Source organism: Anarhichas minor, unplaced genomic scaffold, assembly GCF_050575085.1.
Source record: "Anarhichas minor isolate MPS153535 unplaced genomic scaffold, ASM5057508v1 ptg000018l, whole genome shotgun sequence".
NCBI lineage: Eukaryota > Metazoa > Chordata > Actinopteri > Perciformes > Anarhichadidae > Anarhichas > Anarhichas minor.
Genome location: NW_027466464.1, coordinates 4,354,860 through 4,374,389, shown reverse-complemented (window position 1 = coordinate 4,374,389; position 19,530 = coordinate 4,354,860). Strand labels below are relative to the sequence as shown.

Below are 19,530 nucleotides of genomic sequence, written 5' to 3'. Positions count from 1 at the left end.
CCTCAAATGCACCGGCGTGGGCTGTCGCCCTGTGACAGCTGTGCTGTGTTTGTTTCTCTGCCGCACTGTCAGTCGGGGGAGGTTATGTTTAACACCAGGCGGGCCCCATGTGGGCTTTAATGCCTCAGCCTAATTACAGACCTCAGCTGCGAGAAAACGCCTGGCTGTGATTGCCTTCTCTTCACCTTCCTTCGTCCCAGTGATTGAGCTTGAAGCCGGGCTGACCCGGGCTGGTGGGCCACTTCGTGTCTGACAGACACTAGTTTTAGGTGTGGCTATGGCTGAGCTGAGCTGACCTTGTTGAATTTATCCCCAACCATTCCTTTCCCACCATTTCCTTTGATAATTAACTTTTCTTTTCTGGGAGCTGCGGGAGAGATTATCTTCTGGACAGGGAGCACAATCAAGCACTATTACTGTCATGTTGTCAGTGTGCTCTGCCTCTCTCCACCGGACAGAATGATAAAGGACCTCTACTTCTTTTCCTTCCTGCTGCACTAGAGTGATAGATGAAGTGAATGTGTGCAGATTATTTGCCGGTGTCATTTTATGTTTGCTATGACAACCATCTCTTTCCCTGATTGAGACACAAGAAGAGGAAGGCTTTTGTCTGCTCCACTTACAATTAATCTGCCATTGAAAGTGGACTCTCTGGGTGTTTGTTTGAGCTTTTATGCCCAGATGATGATGTGTCATATCAGAGCTGAGTGCTGCGAAGCAGAAAAGTGCATCCATAACCCTATAAAATCACCCAAGGTTGTGTTGCAATCCAAAACCACAAGACTGCGTTTCACTTTTAGTGGAGGGTCTTGTTGTCGGAGTTAGGAACAATCTAGGAATTGTTTCTTGAGTAACTGTTAGTTATGTTGACAAAAGTGTCCAAGTAAGTTGTACTGTTACATGTTGTGTCAAATGTAAAATAGTATTATCTGTAATGTGTAATAGGTCACGTAACGCAGCTTGGGCAATGCCCCACGGCGTCTGATACCGAAGCACTGAGGCACCCTTTAGCGTCTGTATGAGGCTTTCAACTAACTTTGATGTAAACCTATCCACACCATTATTCAATGGTTAGAGCAACTGACTTAGACTGACTTAAACTAGTCGAACGTCCAAGCACAGCGGGTTGGAGAGGAGGACGTATGGGTCAACAAACGCATGACTTTCACCCAGGAAACAGCTGTTTGTGTCCCATGTAAACCCAAGTGAATGTTGAGTTGTTGCACTATAGTTTTGTTACATTAATTCTGGACTTTGCAAACAGCAGCTGCCTAACAGCGTAGTTTTACCTAACAAACATACTTATTTGAACCCAAACCCAATCTTTTCTTAAGCCGAACCAAGTGGTTTGTTTCCTAAACCTAATTATGTAGTTTGGTAAGAGTAAACAGAAAAACCAAGCTATCCTAAATTGGAAGTTTTGAAAATACATGTAACGAGCAGGACCTGTAGATTTCCTGTGAACACAGAAGTTTATTTTGAAAAGACACTATGCATGTAATGAGAGGAAACTGTAGTTTCTAATGGACACAGAAGTTTCTTTTGAAAAGACACTGTGTGCATGTAACGAGCAGAAACTGTAGGTCTCCTGTGAACAAGAAAATGTGCTTTTAAAAAGACACTGTATGCATGTAACGAGCTGTACGTGTCCTGTGAACACAGATATTTATTTTGAAAATACACTGTATGCATGTAACGAGCAGGAACCTGTATGTTTCCTGTGAACATAGGAGTTTAATTTGACAGACACAAAGCATGTAATGAGAGGAAACGGTATGTTTTCCTTGAACACAGAAGTTTATTTTGAAAAGACACTGTATATATGTAAGGAGCAGAAACTCTAGGTTTTGTGAAGAAGTACATTTATTTTGAAAAGACTGTATGAATGTAAAGAGCAGGAACCTGTTTTCAATAAACACGGAAGTTTATTTTGAAAATACATGTATGTGACCCCGTCCTTTAGTCAGAAACTCAATGTTTCCAAAACTGATGCTAAAGCCAGCTGGGGCCACTGACTATAATTTTTATGATTACATAGACAAAAAGAATACTATTTATGTATTTAAAGTGTCAGTCGTGTCATGATTTGATGACCAATATGATATGTGTAAGGCACATGCTGAGAGTAGTATAAATAAAATGAATAAAGCATAGTATTCTAAATCTACAAGAACAAAAAAAAGAAAATAACAGAGCCCACATGTTTGTTTGCTTCTTGCAACTTTGAGCTCAAAAGAGTTAATCAGACATTTCTCCATCTCCAGCGTGAGTGATGTAAATGCATTGACTCATAAGGCTCTCTTGCCTATGAACATTTTGTGCTCTAAGCTTAAGCACTTGGCATTCTGCCGGCTCAACGCCTGTCCACAGAGCAGCCGTGCCATTTCACACTGTGTCATTTGTGCCACTCACACTGCTCTGCTGTCATCTGATGCTGCTACTTTTTAACATTAAACTGTGTACAAAAACACACTGTGGCATTTAGATAACACGCTGATGGAATTTTCAGCACTTGGGAAAAACTCATTTTAAATTTCAACTGAGATGTTTTGTGCAGATTAAGTCAGTTTAGCTGCTCCAAATGGAATGGACTGTGCTCATACCTGGCTCTGGAAACTCATTTCTGTTGTCAGGTGAAAATGCCAGCGTTTCATTAACTTGTTCAATTTGATCACACAGATGTTGAACTTTATCCAGTATGGTTTGCAGGTTTGGAGGAATGATGCTCTGTCTGAATATTGATGTTGACAATGTTTAGTTTGGGCTGTTATTATGAAATAGTTAATTGATGCATTAGCATTTTGTACCAACCTTATTGGAGCTTTACTGCCAATTTGGTAACTAAACAGAAAGGATTCACATTTGTTTCTCAATGCGTCTTAGCTGTACACAGTCGTTGCAATTAAAATATGATATTATTACAAAATTGTCAACTGTGAGTAGCTCCATTTATGCTGTGTGGTTTATCGTGAGATAATACGTGTCCATCAATACCACAGGAACAAATAGTGGTTTTGCATGTTGGCATTTATGGGGGTTAGGAGTAAAAATTGAGGGACTCACAGGAGACGATTAATGGAATAATTGTTAAAACTTGAGATCGAGATATCCTGACTTTTAGTCCTAAGCATGTGGTCAAGCTCTGAAAATGATGGATCATATCTCATAATCTAGTTGGTCATTGAAAGAAGGGTTTGGAGGTAAGATGCATGGATGGGTGAGTGAATGATGCCAGAGTCTGTGTTTGAAGCGAGTAATATTTCTTATTGGAAAGTCAGCTTGTTGTGTTAGACATGTTGAGTAGATATGCCCAAATCAAGCAAAGTTATTGCTTCAGTCACTGCTCCACATGAAATAGGTTAAAAATGAATCAGTTTGACCACAAGTTAGACCTCCTGCCCCGGTCTTGTTCAAACCTTTTAGTTGTGTCCCGCTGTACTTAGCTCCTAGCCCCTGTCAGGGCAGAATGAATACAAATAGGGGAGGTGAGGGGTTAATGCGCCAGCCCCCCCCCCCCCGAGCAGTGGGAGTGCTGCTGTTAATGAAGGGCTTCCTCTGTGCTCAGTGAGAGATCACAGTGTCACTGACAGTATGGGGAAAACATGATCTGAAAAAACTAAACTAAACAATGTCATCTCTACCACATACTGGCCAAACATGTATTAGCTACATCTATGTCAAGACGCTGGTTGAGTGACAGGTAGAACAGCGCACCAGCACTGACTGGTAGTCAAATCAAGTAAACAAACGGCGGGCATCATTTTTCCACATTCTATTTCACCAGTGCTCAGGTCGGGCTCATGTAGGGAGAAGTGGGAAGTTGAACTTGAAGGCTTTTTCTTGACCTTGGAAATAGCAGTTTGACAAATTTTTCGGACTAATCATATTGTTGTTACTAGGGGTGTAACGGTTCACAAAATTCTCGGTTCGGTTCAATACGATACAATGTACTTAATTATCTTTTACTGCAGTGTTTGTGGTGTACAGAATATGCTGGAAGGAAAAGAGGCACAGGAAAACCAGTACAGAGCTGGAAAGACTGTCAGACCCTGCTGCAGTAAAATGAGAGGTGATATACTTACAAGGTCACAGCTGCATAGCTTACCACTTATGGTGAACGGACAACTAGACCATCCGACAGTTCTGCTGAGCACTTGCTACTGTAGCTGCAGCTAACATTAGCTTCACAGACTAACAGGACAAGTTTACATTAACTTTGCAGACTAACATAACATATTTAAATGAGGGTATTGCCTGAAACATTATGTAGTTTCAAATTGTAATGGAGGGCTTCTGACTCTGTGTTCACCTGCTATCTGTCATTCACACTCAACAACTACTGAGCTACCCAGCCTGATATCCAAAGTTTACGTAAGGCCGGTAATTTGATCGTATTTGTAGAATAAAAAAGACGTGTTCCCGCGTGAGTAAGAAAGTGTGTTATCCAACATTTTCTTAGCTACTAGTGTGTAAATGATCATAATAGCTTATGAAATCAACTGTTGCTGATTTAAACTACAGTGTGTTAAGTAACATCAATCTCACTCTTCCAAATGCTAATTTTGATTCAGAAGTAATCCTACCTGTAAAGGTATATTTGATCAAATAAACATTTGTATGCTTCTTACCATTCTACATTCGGGTTCTTTCAGTAGGTCTCTTAGGTTTCTGATAGGTCTGTGTTTTTCAGATGGTGTCTATAATGTATCTCTTGGCGGTATGACTTAGTTATGTATGCAGTTTATTTTTGGGACATAGTGCTTTAAAATGAAGCTTTGACTAATCTTCACACATCCTGGGGAGAGCCTGGTAGGGATGCTCCTCTCCTCGGCTCCTTTGAGGTGAGAGATGAGAAGGGATAGAGAAAAAGGGGTAACCGAAGAGAAATGAGAGGGACTGGAGGGGTGAGGAGGGGAGGAGAAAGCAGGGGCAGGGCCTGTGGTCATCCTACAGGGTGTATGAGGCTGCCAGAGGCCTTGTAATCCTCCCACACCGCTGCCCTCCTTTCCTTTCTGTCATCCCCTCCACCTCACCATGACAAACCGGATCTGTTCTCTATCAAGGACGCACAGGCTACCTCTCCTCTTTCCCCCCCTTTCTTACCTAGCAGTCCTCATCCCATTTGTCATTTACACTGCCTCGGTCTTGGTCAGCTCGCAGAGACAGGCTGTCGCTGCCAGGCTTGGCCGCCGAGCTCATAGGCCTGGCAAGAGAGGAGCCACCAGTTCCCGCCGTGGCAGCATTTACAAAGCCACTTAATGGGTTTAGGCGCATTTGCTAATTTGTCAACAAGTTTCGGATGTGGAACCCGCTGCCAGGCTGGTTGGTCTGGCACTTGACTGGGAGGCATCCCTATTGGCCAACCATTTCTGGAGCCATGGGTGAATTCAAAGGTCTTTGCATACTTGACTATTTGTATGTTGGCACCTGAGGCAGCAGATCTCAATGTTGAATGACTTACAAACAGGATCATTATTGTAGTGTCCAGGGTTTTAATGTAGACGGATTATCGATGGGAGAAAGAATACAGTTATTGGAGACAATAATACCTTTTTGGCATATTTTGCAGGATGGATGGTGTCTAAACAGGAGGCGTAGCAACGAGTAGCAAGTATCAGCAGAGCAGCTTCAGTGTGGCTCTCAGCCCCAAGTCCTTTGGTTGTACTGAAAACGTAACAGCTCACAAATAATAGTTTCATTGTTAAAAAGAGGCTCATTAATTACCCTAAACAGCGGGTCCCTGTAGTTTTTAGAAAATGTCACTCGAAGAAAAATACATTGTGCATTTGTTGGGGACTATTTTCAACAGCGGATTAGTTCATATTTTGTGCTCTAGTGTCTCGTGTTTATTTCTAGCAGCAGTGTGGTGTACGTGGCATTCAGTTCATGGTCACCCAGTGCAACAGTGATGCTCATTGGTGTGTTTCAGAAGATGTTTCAGACTTTCAAATACACACAATTGTTATTAACATGCACATGACGTCGTTCTCAAGCAGGCTTTATCCATTTTAAAAGAATTGGCAACACAGACACTTTGTATTGGTCAGACCTCACTCAAAAAGCTCAGTGAAAAATACATGTTTAGCTCAGTACAACTCTAATGCAATACTAAAGCTAATAAACACAGAGAACAACCTGCTATTTTCATAAAATACTGAAGACCCTTCAGATGAATTCAGATGAGAGCTGAAGTCCCTTCTTAATTTCACCAATTTAACTCACAGTGAAGGGTACATGTTTGTAAGATTTAAGACGTGAAGATTCATATTTTGAACTCTCAATCCTGATTACATTAATGTCAAAAACCTTTTGAAGTCAAGTTGAAATTTGTTTTTTTTCTCTTGTTTGTTTTCATCCATCCAGGGTTTCTAAGCACAGGAGACCAGGCAGCCAAGGGCAACTACGGCCTGCTGGATCAAATCCAGGCTCTCAGGTGGATCAAAGAAAACATCCAGGCCTTCAAAGGAGACCCAAAGAGGGTGACCATTTTTGGCTCTGGCGCCGGAGCATCGTGCGTCAGCCTGCTCACCCTCTCACATTACTCAGAAGGTACGTCTGCTTGCTTACAGGCATGCGTAACCACACAGAGATGTGCTCGCACTCAAACAGGCTTTTCATCATTTTGTCATTTCTGCTATATACGTGCATCTACGGGTGCTTTAATACATGGGCTTCACACGAACATGTCCACATTGACCTCTGGTTCAGTAGGTAACCTTTAACAAATAAAACTCACTAAAACTAAAATAACTTGTTGTCATATTTGCTCAAACTGTCACGATATATTGCTAGTAGTGCATGAGACTACTGAAACTACTACTAATTAATAATAATTAATAGATAATAATTTTCTTTATTTCAGTATCACTATCAGGAAGACACAAGGCACAAGAAGTATTAAATGGAAAATTGACATGAAATATACGCAAGAAGTAACCCTTTCTGGCAAAAACCCAATTTAGCAACTCAAGATAAAATCTAATGACCAGATTGCCTTTGCATGTGCTGTTTTTCCTGTTCCATATTTCAATCTTTTCTAAATCCAAAGGACTGCACTATATGTTTTCACAATTGACTGAAGAATAATACATTTTTGAGCCCATTTGGACTCTTGTTACTGCTATGATTTAGACTATTGGGGTTAGGGTGGAGGGTTGCATCTTTTTCACACTGAAATGACAGCAACAAAGAGGAGAAGAATGTAAAAGTTGGACGTCAACGATGTGATTGGCTCGCGGAGATCCTGGCAATAGTCAGTTGATGAAGTTGGGAGAGAGAGAGAGAGAGAGAGAGAATGAAGAATAAGAACAGTCTTTCTGAATGAACCTCCACTCAGCTTCATGAAACACTGCACAACCACAAGCACCAAAAGAAAACATCACTTTAGCATCAAGAAGAATGCACCGAATCAGTTATTAAAATAGCCTCATGACATCATATTTGACACACGAGACCACAACTAAAGTATGTGTTCATTGAAGTGTGCATCCTACCTCAGTCTGAAAGCATTAGCTGATGGAGGATGGATTCTGAATTATTATACTGTATTTGCATCTTTATTACATGTATTATTAATGGACATTTGAAATAGAAGAGTCACAAGGTTGCTCCCTTTCTGGCTTTCACAAATGTTTAGTTGCAACTTGCATGCAACGGTTGAAATTGCCGGACCCATCTGTCAGAAAAAAAAGGAGGATTTAGTAGATTGTACCTCAAACAGTGCAGTTGTAGTTCTCAGGCCATTTCCTTCTCTGTGTGTGACTAATACAGGGTTTTTGAAATAAAAAATGCACCTTCCCACCTTGCTGCTTGTTGCAGTTAAAAGGTCTGTTTCATTTTTCTTCATGGTGGACGTGAGGGAATATGATTGTCTTACTTTACATTTAGATTAAAGTCCTCATGTTCTGATGGGCATCAATCACGGCAGAGAGAGTCGACAAACACGCTATGCCCTGCCAAGCCTTCTTGGTGATGCTTCTTTGTGCGTTTGTTCCTGTAACATGGAGCTTGTGCATCAGCAACATACCAAGATCATTACTCAGTCACTCTTGTCTAGTTTTGTACTTCATTTTGCTGTAAGTTTAACTGATCTTGCACATTAGACTAACAGCGGCAGCATTAAAAGCTTGTACACTGCTAACCAGGCCTTGTGGGAAATGTCTGCTGTGTGCTCCGCACATGCTATTCAAGTCGGCCTGGTTGAGTCACCACCACTGTGTGTTTGCATGAGTATAAATAGAACTCTGCGAAACAAAAAAAAAAGACACATAACTCCAGCGTTCCTACTGCATTGTGGCCTACTTGCTGATTGGCAGTCTGTGAAGCTGTGCTACCAATATTCCAGGATGTGAAATCTGCCTTCGGTGTTGTTGTCACACAGCAAATATATGTTATGCTCTGCGTTGTTCATTAGGGACACAAAGATGTAACATCAACATTCTGAATCATCCTTTTATTTGCCTTGAAATGTTTTTATGCCGGTGTGACAGGCGATAGAGCTCAAGACTTCTCTGTCCTACTGCTTGTATGGTGATATTTAAAGATTAACGGGACAACTCCATGATCATACCTTGTCCCTTTATATTAACTGGTTGCTTTTTGTTTGTTTCTATACAGCCTAAATCAATTCATTTTGAACGGTCTTTGCATACAGCAGTAATGTTACCAGGCAGGCATTCATACTGACAAACAGCAGACAGCTGCTGAGACAAACAAGAACCGGAGACGTCCGCCAGCGAAAAGGGCACTGCTGACATCAGATTGCAGGATATTTCTACTAATTAGATAGTCAGCCATAGCACATTAAATAGCTTAAAACATACCTGCAAATATCAAATTTGTCACTTTAGATGCACGTTACTCTTCAACAGCACTGCTAACAAAACACCGTCTGCCGATTGCTTGTAAAGCTACAGCGCAACTTTGTTTACTGCGTCTCTCTGGTTCCCTGCCGGGACTCAGCCTGTCAGGGCTTAACTGTCAATCCAACACAGTGGCTGAGAGAAAAAACAGATTACAATTTATAATAACCCCAAAAAACCTTCTTTATGTCCTTTTGAAAACATAAAAATGAAACACTAAATCACATATGCCCATTCCCATGCTTTTGTTCATGGGTGTGTTTTACTAATACCAGCTCCAATCTCAGATCTGTTCCAGAAAGCTATCATCCAGAGTGGCACAGCACTGTCCAGCTGGGCAGTCAACTACCAGCCTGCCAAGTACACGCGAGCCCTGGCTGAGAAGGTGGGCTGCAACATGCTGGACACCATCGACCTGGTGGAGTGCCTGCAGAACAAGAACTACAAGGAGCTGATCGAGCAGTACATCACGCCTGCAAAATACCACATCGCCTTCGGGCCTGTGATTGACGGCGACGTCATCCCAGATGATCCGCAGATCCTAATGGAGCAAGGCGAGTTCCTCAACTACGACATCATGCTGGGGGTCAACCAGGGTGAGGGGTTTAAGTTTGTGGACGGCATCGTGGACAGCGAGGACGGGGTGTCTGCCAATGATTTTGACTTTGCTGTGTCCGACTTTGTGGACCATCTCTACGGCTACCCGGAGGGCAAGGACACTCTGCGCGAGACCATCAAATTCATGTACACGGACTGGGCGGACAAGGAGAACCCAGAGACCCGGCGCAAGACCCTGGTGGCTCTGTTCACCGACCACCAGTGGGTGGCCCCGGCAGTGGCCACAGCTGACCTCCACGCCCAGTACGGCTCACCCACCTACTTCTATGCTTTCTACCACCACTGTCAGAGCGACATGAAGCCCAGCTGGGCCGACTCGGCTCATGGTGACGAAGTACCGTACGTGTTTGGAATCCCCATGATCGGCCCCACGGATCTCTTCAACTGCAACTTCTCCAAGAACGACGTGATGCTGAGCGCCGTCGTCATGACCTACTGGACTAACTTCGCTAAAACAGGGTGAGTGTTTTCTTGAGTTTTGATGCAGTACCATTCGTGTGAGATTTTATTCCTGCAATATAAGAGATACATCACCCTTATCATTCACTTTTGTGCATCTACAACTTCACCCCTTCTTCGTGGAGTCATCACTTAGTCAAACACGCACTGCTGGAATCCATCTTACTCTTAACGCAATCCATCGAGAGTAAACATCCATAATCTGCTCAGAAGTAATCTTTATTATGATCACAACTCACTTTCACACAAAATCATGACGTCTGTTTCACTTGTCTTATGTTACACCTTTGTCTGTATAATTTGTCAGCTGTTCGTTTAATGAAAAGCTAAATATCTTTGTTAAAAGGAAAGGAAAGAGGCTTTGGGTCGAGCTAACAGCTGACTGAATCCAAACTTCCACCCACCAGGTCTTTGGAGTGCACACCCACTAACTTCAATCTTATACAATTAAATGACCTTTAACAGAGAACACATCTCTGATACTCCAAAGATGGATTCGGAGTTGGGGTATCAACAGAGGTTCTGTTATGATTAGTGTATTAATAATTAACTCATGAGTCAAAGGGATCAAGTGGAGGTTAATAAAACAAGTGGAATCTTCCCCTGGTGCTGCGGCTGTTCTGGATGTGATGAGAGGATTTGCTCACTGTTTATATTTGGATCACGTCTTTTGTTTCCTGCACCTTGAGATTAGGTATCAGGGTGTTTGCAGCCCAGTCATCCTGAAAATTCACTTTAAATTGAATAAATATGATGACGTCTTGATCAGCTTCATAGGCTGCAGCGTTCACTCCCCTGCTCTCTGTTTGGCTCCCATCCAGTTGATGCCTGAGGGGGGGGGGGGGGGGGGTCTTTTTCAATGAAGCAGTGAGTGAAAGTGGCCATTTTTCAACAAATCTCCCACACACTTTGCAAAGCCTCGCGTCCCGCTTCATGGCAGGTTGAAGTTTTGAAACTTCCCCTTATGAATGTAAAAAAGACAAATCTCTGTTTGGATGTACATATGATAATGACTACATTTTAAGAATTTGAGCCATTGGGTCTAATTAAAATGAAGGGGATGTCCCGTGTCGTGCTAGTGGCATTATGTTCTTTGTGCTTTTGTAAAGTGCGTCATCTCATAAGTAAACCAAACAAAAATAACACACATAATTATTATTATCACTCACTGGTACTAGAAGTTGTCTAAATATCAACCAAACAGGTCAACGGACCAACAAGCAGTGATTGTTGACTCTGGTACATGAATGAATCTGGGAGCCACAAAGCCCCCAAGTGGTGTTGTCGGTATTCTTTGGTATACAGGCTACAGTTCAGCGTGTACGGGAAGTGTGGAGGGCATACTGAGAGAGATTGACCCAAGTCGGGTCAGGTAGAGTCGATTTTACGGCTTTGCTTTGGCACTGCTGAACAGTTTCAGCAGCGCTGTTGGAAGGACATACCAGGACCGGTCTTGAGAATTGAGCAAGTTATTAGAGTCCATTGAGCATTTATTACAAAGTATACCTCAAACTCCTCCTTTGATCCAGCTTGTCTTGCAGACTGCCACAAATCCTCCTCCACTCCTATTCACTCTGGTTGAGAAAGTCCTCCTTATGGATGTTGGACCAGCGTTTACAGGTTGGAGCCATAATTCCTGTCCTAATCTGGTGATCACCTCGTTTATTTCTTCTGATCAGCAGTTCTAACTGTCATACCTGCTCCTCGCATTTCTCTTCCATTCCCTCTTGCATGCTCTCCTCCCTACCACTACACTCGGCTTGTGCAAGCTTCAGCTTTTGCCAGCTGTTCTCAAAGGCAGACCTAATCTTTTCATTCTGCAGGCAGCTTCCATCTTATCATTTTTTTTCCCTGCCACCAAGCTTGGACTCTCCCACTCTCATGCACCTGGATAAGGAGAATTTCTCAAAGGCGGTTCATTTCTGCATCTCTTTCATTAATAATCTCCTCCCACTTCCTGAGCTGGCTGTAAAGCTCCCGGTTTGGTTTCAGAGCTTTGCAAAGTTGTCTCCAACCTGTTTTGGCTTCCTGCTTTACATGGGGGAACTTTCCTCACAGAATGCTGCAAGCTGCTGTACTCATGGATCAGTTGACCCGCATTCTGTTGAGTTTCTCAAACTGCTGCTTCAGGTTCTGGTTCTGCTGGTCCAAGAGGAGTGGTTGGACGTGGACTTCACCACAGGCTGACTTTTCAGAATGAAACGAATCACATTATACAATAAAACCAGTATTAGGTTTAGGCATTGTTTTCGTGGCAAGCTACATGAAAAAAAGAAAAGAAAATTGGTGTCCATGTACACGAATCAGTGGATTTGGTGACTATTTCACAGACTGACTGGGCTGGTATGGGTGACTGACAGCATCATCCCACATGCGTTGAAGCGATTCCGTATATGCAGTATCGGAGCCAGGATTCTGGACCCCTTCTATAGGGAGACGAATGGAAGTGAGAGAAAACTGTCACGCTTTTGGATTTTTGTTTAGTTATTCCTTCCGTTTTATTTTGACTTCCCCTGCCTCTTGTGTCCTGTGTTGACTTCACTTCCTGTCCTTGTCTGTTTCCCGCCTTGGTGATTGTCTGCCCCGCCCTTAATTGAACCCTGCTGTGTCTCATCACCTGCACCTTCCTTGCGTATTTAAACGCTGTGTGTCCCCTCTTTGTCGGTTTGTTTGTGATGGTTCCTTGTCTGTTCTGTTCCCTGTTCTTTTTGGACTTTGACTCCTGGTATATCCCTGATTTGATCCCCGCTCTTTGCTGCCATGTTTCCTGTTTAGTAGTTTTGTTTTCTTGGACTTTTTTTGTTCCACATTTATGGACTTCCCCGCTCTACAGTTCTGTGTTGATCTTTTCTTGTTCATTAAAGCCAACATAATTCAACCCTCTGTTTGACTGTGTCTCCCTGCATTTGGGTCCATCCCCCATTATTGTTTTTGGCCTTTAAACCCTGACAGAAAACCCTTTCATCCGGAGATAACTGATTTACTTGTAGTCAGTTCATTTGTATCTAGAAAACCAGACAAATTTACAATGCCTCACATTTGTTGATCATTTCACAACTGGGATACCTTAATTAATTCATTATTCTAATCATTACATTCATAAGTGGTACTGTCTTAATGACGACTGCTATCTAGTCACCTACTCTTGGTAGTAATGGCACACGTCTGGTACGTCACTTCTAATAATAAAGCCTGATTAAATGATCCTGTTGACAGCTCTCAGGCTCAGTGATGTTTAAAGCTCATATAATATGTGTTAAGACGTTATATATAGATGTTATGTATTTGAATTATTCCATTGGGGTCATGTAAATGACCAGACACAAAAATAAAACCAATTCATTGATAATAATTATGTGTATTATTGAAATAGCATGCATTCGCCCCATAGGTCTAACGTAAGACAATTACTCAATATGGAACAATAGTAGAGAGTACCATTTTTAAGCCAGGGCTGTAGATTAAAAACTGGAATTATTACATTTTAAAGGGTTTCAATGGGACATTTTTGCTCTGAAGTGTTTGATGTATGGCTACACAGTTTATTATAGACTTATTTTAAGAGCTGAGGTTTAAAAAAAAATATCACACCATTGTCAAAATATATGCTATATGCATTAACCGCCAAAAAAACTTCAAAAGCCAAAAGTGTCCCTAATGAGGCACATGGGTTACAATAGTCTGGATATACTGAAGGTATATCTGAGGTATTTAGGCTATTAGCTGCTAGTGTCAGCCAACTTTTTAAGTGTCAAAACAATTCTAACACCCGAACAACATCAGAGCAGAGTGAGTGACTCTGGAGTGACTGATCAGAACGGATCAATGATGGAACAGCATTGATCCGTTCTGGTTTCTATGGGGGACAGTTTTAACCATTTTAAAGGGAACAATGGCACAATGGCACACTCTAGCTCAAACTCTGCACATGGACAGTTCAACTACAAAATACAGTCTTGCTGTTCAGAGCACTGCAGCTTTTTACATCCCGTCTTCAGCCTCCAGCTGTATAAAGTATTTTTGTACTGTACTTTATACCATCCAGCTCCTTAACAGTCAGCAACATATTCTCACAGCCGAGGCTTTATTACCAACAAGCTTTGCAAATGCATATGATTTTAATACAGGTTATTTGTTATCACAAAACAAGCTTGTACGTGTCTCTTGGATTTGAAAGTTGAATGAGCAGAATTCTCCAGCCCATGAAGTAAAAAGGCCAGACTCTGATGTATATCTCTTATGTTGACTCCCCCAACAAACACTGGCAAAGATGTATTCCTCTTCTATGGCAGTAATCATCACACATGGGCCAATATTTAGAGCTTAACTGGAGATTTAGGGCTCACGAACAGTAAGCGTTAACGCCAATAAACAGCGCGACTACGACTATGTACAGTCACTACTCAACGACACACACAGTGAATCTCTCAAAAGGCTATGCTTCTATTGACTGTCGCAGAGCAGCCAGACTGGGAGACACAGGGACCCAGACAGTTGCTGCTCATGGCTGGTTACCTCGGACTACCAGCACCGCAGGAAGCACAGCATTACCCGTGCTACACTCAGCGCTTTACAGTCACGTCAGCGTCTGCTGTGTACTTCACCCCTCTGCTGCTGCACACAGAGGGTTATTTTGGGATTGAAGACTAGTGGTGGAAGAAATACTCAGATAATTTATTTATTTAAGTACTTGTAGCATGTGAAAATACTACAGGTACATTTTTAATACTTAATTGAAAGTTTTCATTTATCACAAAAAGCCTTCGTTATAAACTCAGCTCAGGGATTTTTAAAATGAGTGTGTGTTTACCAGAAAGAAGGTTCTAACAGAAAATGTGTTGATATGCATCATGGGAAGTGTAGAAGCCAGCAATTCTTAAGCTTGATCTATAATAGGGACTAAAAGTCCCCCAACGATCGACTTCACACGAGGCGGGTGAATCGCTGACTAAACAAGGAAGCGCAGCGTCAAGTGTGAATTTGTTTGGATGAGCGTTTCTTGCGGAAGCTGCAAGCAGCAGCACCACCAGAGGCCAAGCAATCAGCTGAACGGGCACGGCTATAGTTGTTGGGCCGACAAAATACATAAGCAATTGGAGGCTATTGCTTTAGGCTCTAAAGACTTGTTACGACCATTGGTCATTGTCTTTTCATAGACTAAAATGAATTGATGAAGATAAGAAAAGCGCTCTATTACCATGTATGTTTATAATTGAAAAAGTCATGCAACCTTTTCATTTAAAGCTGCTCTGGTGGCAGACAGAAAATGGTAACTATGGATACACAAGTACATGACAGCATCTGTTCCACCACTCTGCTGACACGTATTGTGACTGTGAAATGTCTGCTTTCACACACCTGACTGAGAGGAGTACAGATTTAGTATATCCACCTCTGGCAAGAGTCCCTGCTATTATCAACAGATTGGATGCGCGATGGAAACATATGCAAGCAAAACAGGTATTTTCCAGTTCAATGAGCACCGAAAGCCCCAAACGTTGTCTTTTCTTTTCCCGAGCAAATTCAGTAGTGGCATATTGTTGCAGCATATGTTAGCACTGAGATGACAGGCCCACCACATGCTAGCTGAGCCTTATGCATAGTTCCATATGTAGCCACCAGTTGGAGGGCAGACCTTGCATGATGGCAGAGTACAACCTTTTTAATGAGAGAGCCACATTAGGCACAGGCACAGGTGGAGCTGTGTACATTTGGACTTACAGTGTGTTTGCCCTACCTTTTAACAGATCAGTCCCCTTGGCAACAACGTGAGTGATGATGTAAACACATGATATGTCATTGTTTGTGCCCATCTCCAAATATCCAACCATATACTTTCAAAACAGGCTTGAAATGGTTAAATATAAAGAGGAACACGCAGATGGTGTGTGTGTGGAGGTCTGTTGTGTTTCCAAATGTACTCCCCTCCTTTGTGCACGATCAGTGGAACAAACTTCCAGAAGCTGTCTCAGAACTCTTTGCCTCCCAGAAGACCTCTATTGCTTGGACAAGCTCCTAGTTTGTGCCAAGTTAAGATCTTTTCAAAGCAACCGCACCAACCAAATTGATCCTGTAAGTGTCAGTGATGACTCTAGAGGAATCTGAACTCAGCTGCTGCCTCTTACTCAATGCGTTGTCTTACTCCGGGTATTATCCTGAAAGAGAACCAATGGTTTGGCTCAGAACGTAGCCTGATATATGAATCTGCTGTTTCAGCTCGACAGGTAATCCTTCTCAAACATGAAGCAACTGCCCTAAGCCAACTTCACTGTAGGCTCAGTCTTAGGCACACTGTAGGCTCAGTCTTAGACACACTGTAGGCTCAGTTTTAGGCTCACTGTAGGCTCACTGTAGGCTCAGTTTTAGGATCACTGTAGGCTCAGTCTTAGGCACACTGTAGGCTCAGTCTTAGACACACTGTAGGCTCAGTCTTAGACACACTGTAGGCTCAGTTTTAGGCTCACTGTAGGCTCACTGTAGGCTCAGTTTTAGGATCACTGTAGGCTCAGTCTTAGGCTCAGTCTTAGGCACACTGTAGGCTCAGTCTTAGGCTCAGTCTTAGGCACACTGTAGGCTCAGTCTTAGGCGCACTGTAGGCTCAGTCTTAGGCTCACTGTAGGCTCAGTCTTAGGCTCAGTCTTAGGCTCACTGTAGGCTCACTGTAGGCTCAGTTTTAGGGCTAGAGTAAAGGTAGGTATCAGGTAGGAGGCTTATTAACTCACTTCACAGACCCGCCCACTTAAAGCTAGTCCCATTTTATTTTCCCTTTACAAATATGGACCAAAAAGTGTGATCACACTGAAATTGAATTCCAATGTGTTAAAATTATTTAATTAATATGCAGCTCTGAACTTCCATACAAGCTCATATATTCTGTCACAATACTGCATATACAGTAAATAGAATATCTATACTCATCTACATGTGCAGTTTTTGCAGTTGGTATAAAATAAATGAACATACTTAACTATGTTAAACGTGCACCATCAATCAAACTACAACTTTGAAATGCCATTGAAGCTATTAAACTGCACAAACGCGCAGATCCAAAATATAATAGCTGTTTGTTATTTTATGGGATGTTCCTGGAGCTGTTTTACCGCCATCATCCTCAATTACTTTTTCTTTTTTCAACTATGTGTAGCTTCTCCATTTCCTTTTGCAAATTGCATTGTAGGGCAAACGTGGTCATCAACAGCACATCCACTAATAAAGAGTTTTAGCCTGACTACTGACTTTTTGAGTAAACTTAATTTTGCTACTTTTCAAATGTGAATACAGATTGAAATCATGCATAGAAATAGTTTGTACTATGGACTTTGGGGACACAGCTATACAGTGTATTAGCAACATTAGCATTCAGACCTTCTCACACTAACACTTTGCGTTTAATATATTGCACTCATTTGAATGAAGAGGAGGTGGAATTGCACATCCATAACACACCCATGGTGCCACACATAGACTGCACAGTGCCCACACTCCTACATACACACACACACACACACACACACACACATCTATCTGTAACCAGTCAACACAAACACACCCTCACTGTCTGTTGCTTATACATAGGCAGGAGTTCATCAGTGCTCCTCTGTGGCCCCCAAAATGCAATGCATGATTCAATACTCCCTCCTCTTGGGTATTCAGATATACCCCTCCAACACACACACCAACCCACCAACACACACAGCTACACAAACACTCCAGTGTGTCGGCTCCAAGGTTGTTGTCTAGCCTTCACTCCCCCTCACCTCTCCAAAGTTAATGAAATCGCTCCCACAAAGTCACTAGAGAGGAAGCTCTATTCCAGACTACAGAGAAGTAACATCCCGGGTGAGATTGAATATTAAGAAAATGTGACAACAGACCTGGAAATGTGTCATTGGTGTATAAAGAACACAGAACATTTTGTCAACTCGGGCCTTCAAATTCAGAGTCACCTCGAAACGCATTAGCTTTGAACAGAGGGAGCAGAGAAATAGAAGAAAGGCTTTGACTTTTTGAAATAATGACTCATGTGGAAGTGTCACAAATTACTGCTAAATGGATCCAACCCAATGAATCACGCTGCTTTAAAATGAAGGACAAAGGCGTTTACACATTCACATTAACCTGTTTAAAACATGGTCATTTTGTTTTAAATGGTGATGAAGGTGAATGTTATATTAAGAATGTTTCCTGTTATTTCATGTCCCATTTATTCATTCTTGCTGTGTTATAATGGATTTGGACGGATGTGCCATATTAATGATTCAGCCCTGTATACAGCTCCATAGAAAAGAGTTTGGTACTTTGATTACATCTCCTTGATTTTCATCTCTTCTTCCTTCTATTTTCCTCTTTCAGGGATCCAAATCAACCGGTTCCACAGGATACAAAGTTCATCCACACAAAGCCCAACCGATTTGAGGAGGTAGCCTGGACCAAGTACAACCCCAAAGACCAGCTCTACCTTCACATTGGCCTCAAACCTCGAGTCCGAGACCACTACCGCGCCACCAAGGTGGCTTTCTGGTTAGAACTAGTTCCGCATCTCCACAACATAAATGAATTTTTTCAATACGTATCCACCACCACCAAAATACCTCCACAGGATACCACCCCTTACCCTTACACCAAACGCTTCCCTGGCAAAAACAACTGGCCATCCACCACCCGCCACCCGGGGGTCCCACCTGCCAACACCAAACAGACCACTGACCAGCGCAAGAGTGGCGACCTGACCGATGAGTCGACTGTGGTGATCGAGACCAAGAGGGACTACTCCACCGAGCTCAGTGTCACCATCGCAGTAGGAGCATCCCTGCTCTTTCTGAACATCCTCGCCTTCGCTGCACTCTACTACAAGAAAGACAAGCGGAGGCACGACTCCAACCGGCGGGTCCCCACCCCACAGCGCAACTCCGCACCAGCCAACACGCCCTCCACCGCCAATGACGTGGCCCACCTGCAGAGCGAGGAGCTGATGTCTCTGCAGATGAAGCAGCAGCAGCTGGAGCACGAGCATCACCATGAGTGCGAGGCGCTGCAGACCCACGACACGCTGCGCCTCACCTGCCCGCCCGACTATACACTCACGCTGCGCCGCTCGCCCGACGACATACCCCTGATGACGCCCAGCACCATCACCATGATCCCCAACTCGCTGGCTGGCATGCAGCCTCTGCACAACTTCAATACTTTCGGTGGCAGCCAGAACAATACCAACTTACCCCATGGCCACTCCACCACGCGGGTATAGCTCCACTGGGACGCTATGGCGCTGGATTCCCTCTGGATCAGCCACTATCCTCGCAAGACAAATATGAGTGGCTAACTGTGTGAAGCACAGACTTAGAAGATGTTATTTTGGTACCATGTCTTCTGGAAAAGCATATACAGTATAAATTGATCCTGAAAATATTCAAAGTGAATGTTACTCTAGTAATAACTCTGCTTGGAACTAACCTTCATGGATGGTTTTTAAGGAGTTTGACCAAAAGAAAAGGCAACCAGGGGATGACTATTATGATTCTTACAATATCAAATGAACAGTTTCAGTGTGACAGAGAAGCTTTTGCAGAGGCTTTTGTGCCATAAATACCGT

At 42.8% G+C, this 19,530-nt stretch overlaps 1 protein-coding gene across 6 annotated transcripts in view; it reads left to right on the top strand.

Moving 5' to 3' along the window:
- Window positions 1-19,185, top strand: part of nlgn4xa (neuroligin 4 X-linked a) — a 65,900-nt gene extending 46,715 nt beyond the window's left edge. For all 6 annotated transcript variants that reach the window (XM_076094446.1, XM_076094444.1, XM_076094443.1 and 3 more), the window contains 3 exons: window positions 6,364-6,549; window positions 9,149-9,938; window positions 18,291-19,185. In XM_076094446.1, the coding sequence (XP_075950561.1) occupies window positions 6,364-6,549; window positions 9,149-9,938; window positions 18,291-19,185 (1,871 nt within the window). The remainder of the gene's footprint in view (window positions 1-6,363; window positions 6,550-9,148; window positions 9,939-18,290) is intronic.
- Window positions 19,186-19,530: the final 345 nt, after the last annotated feature.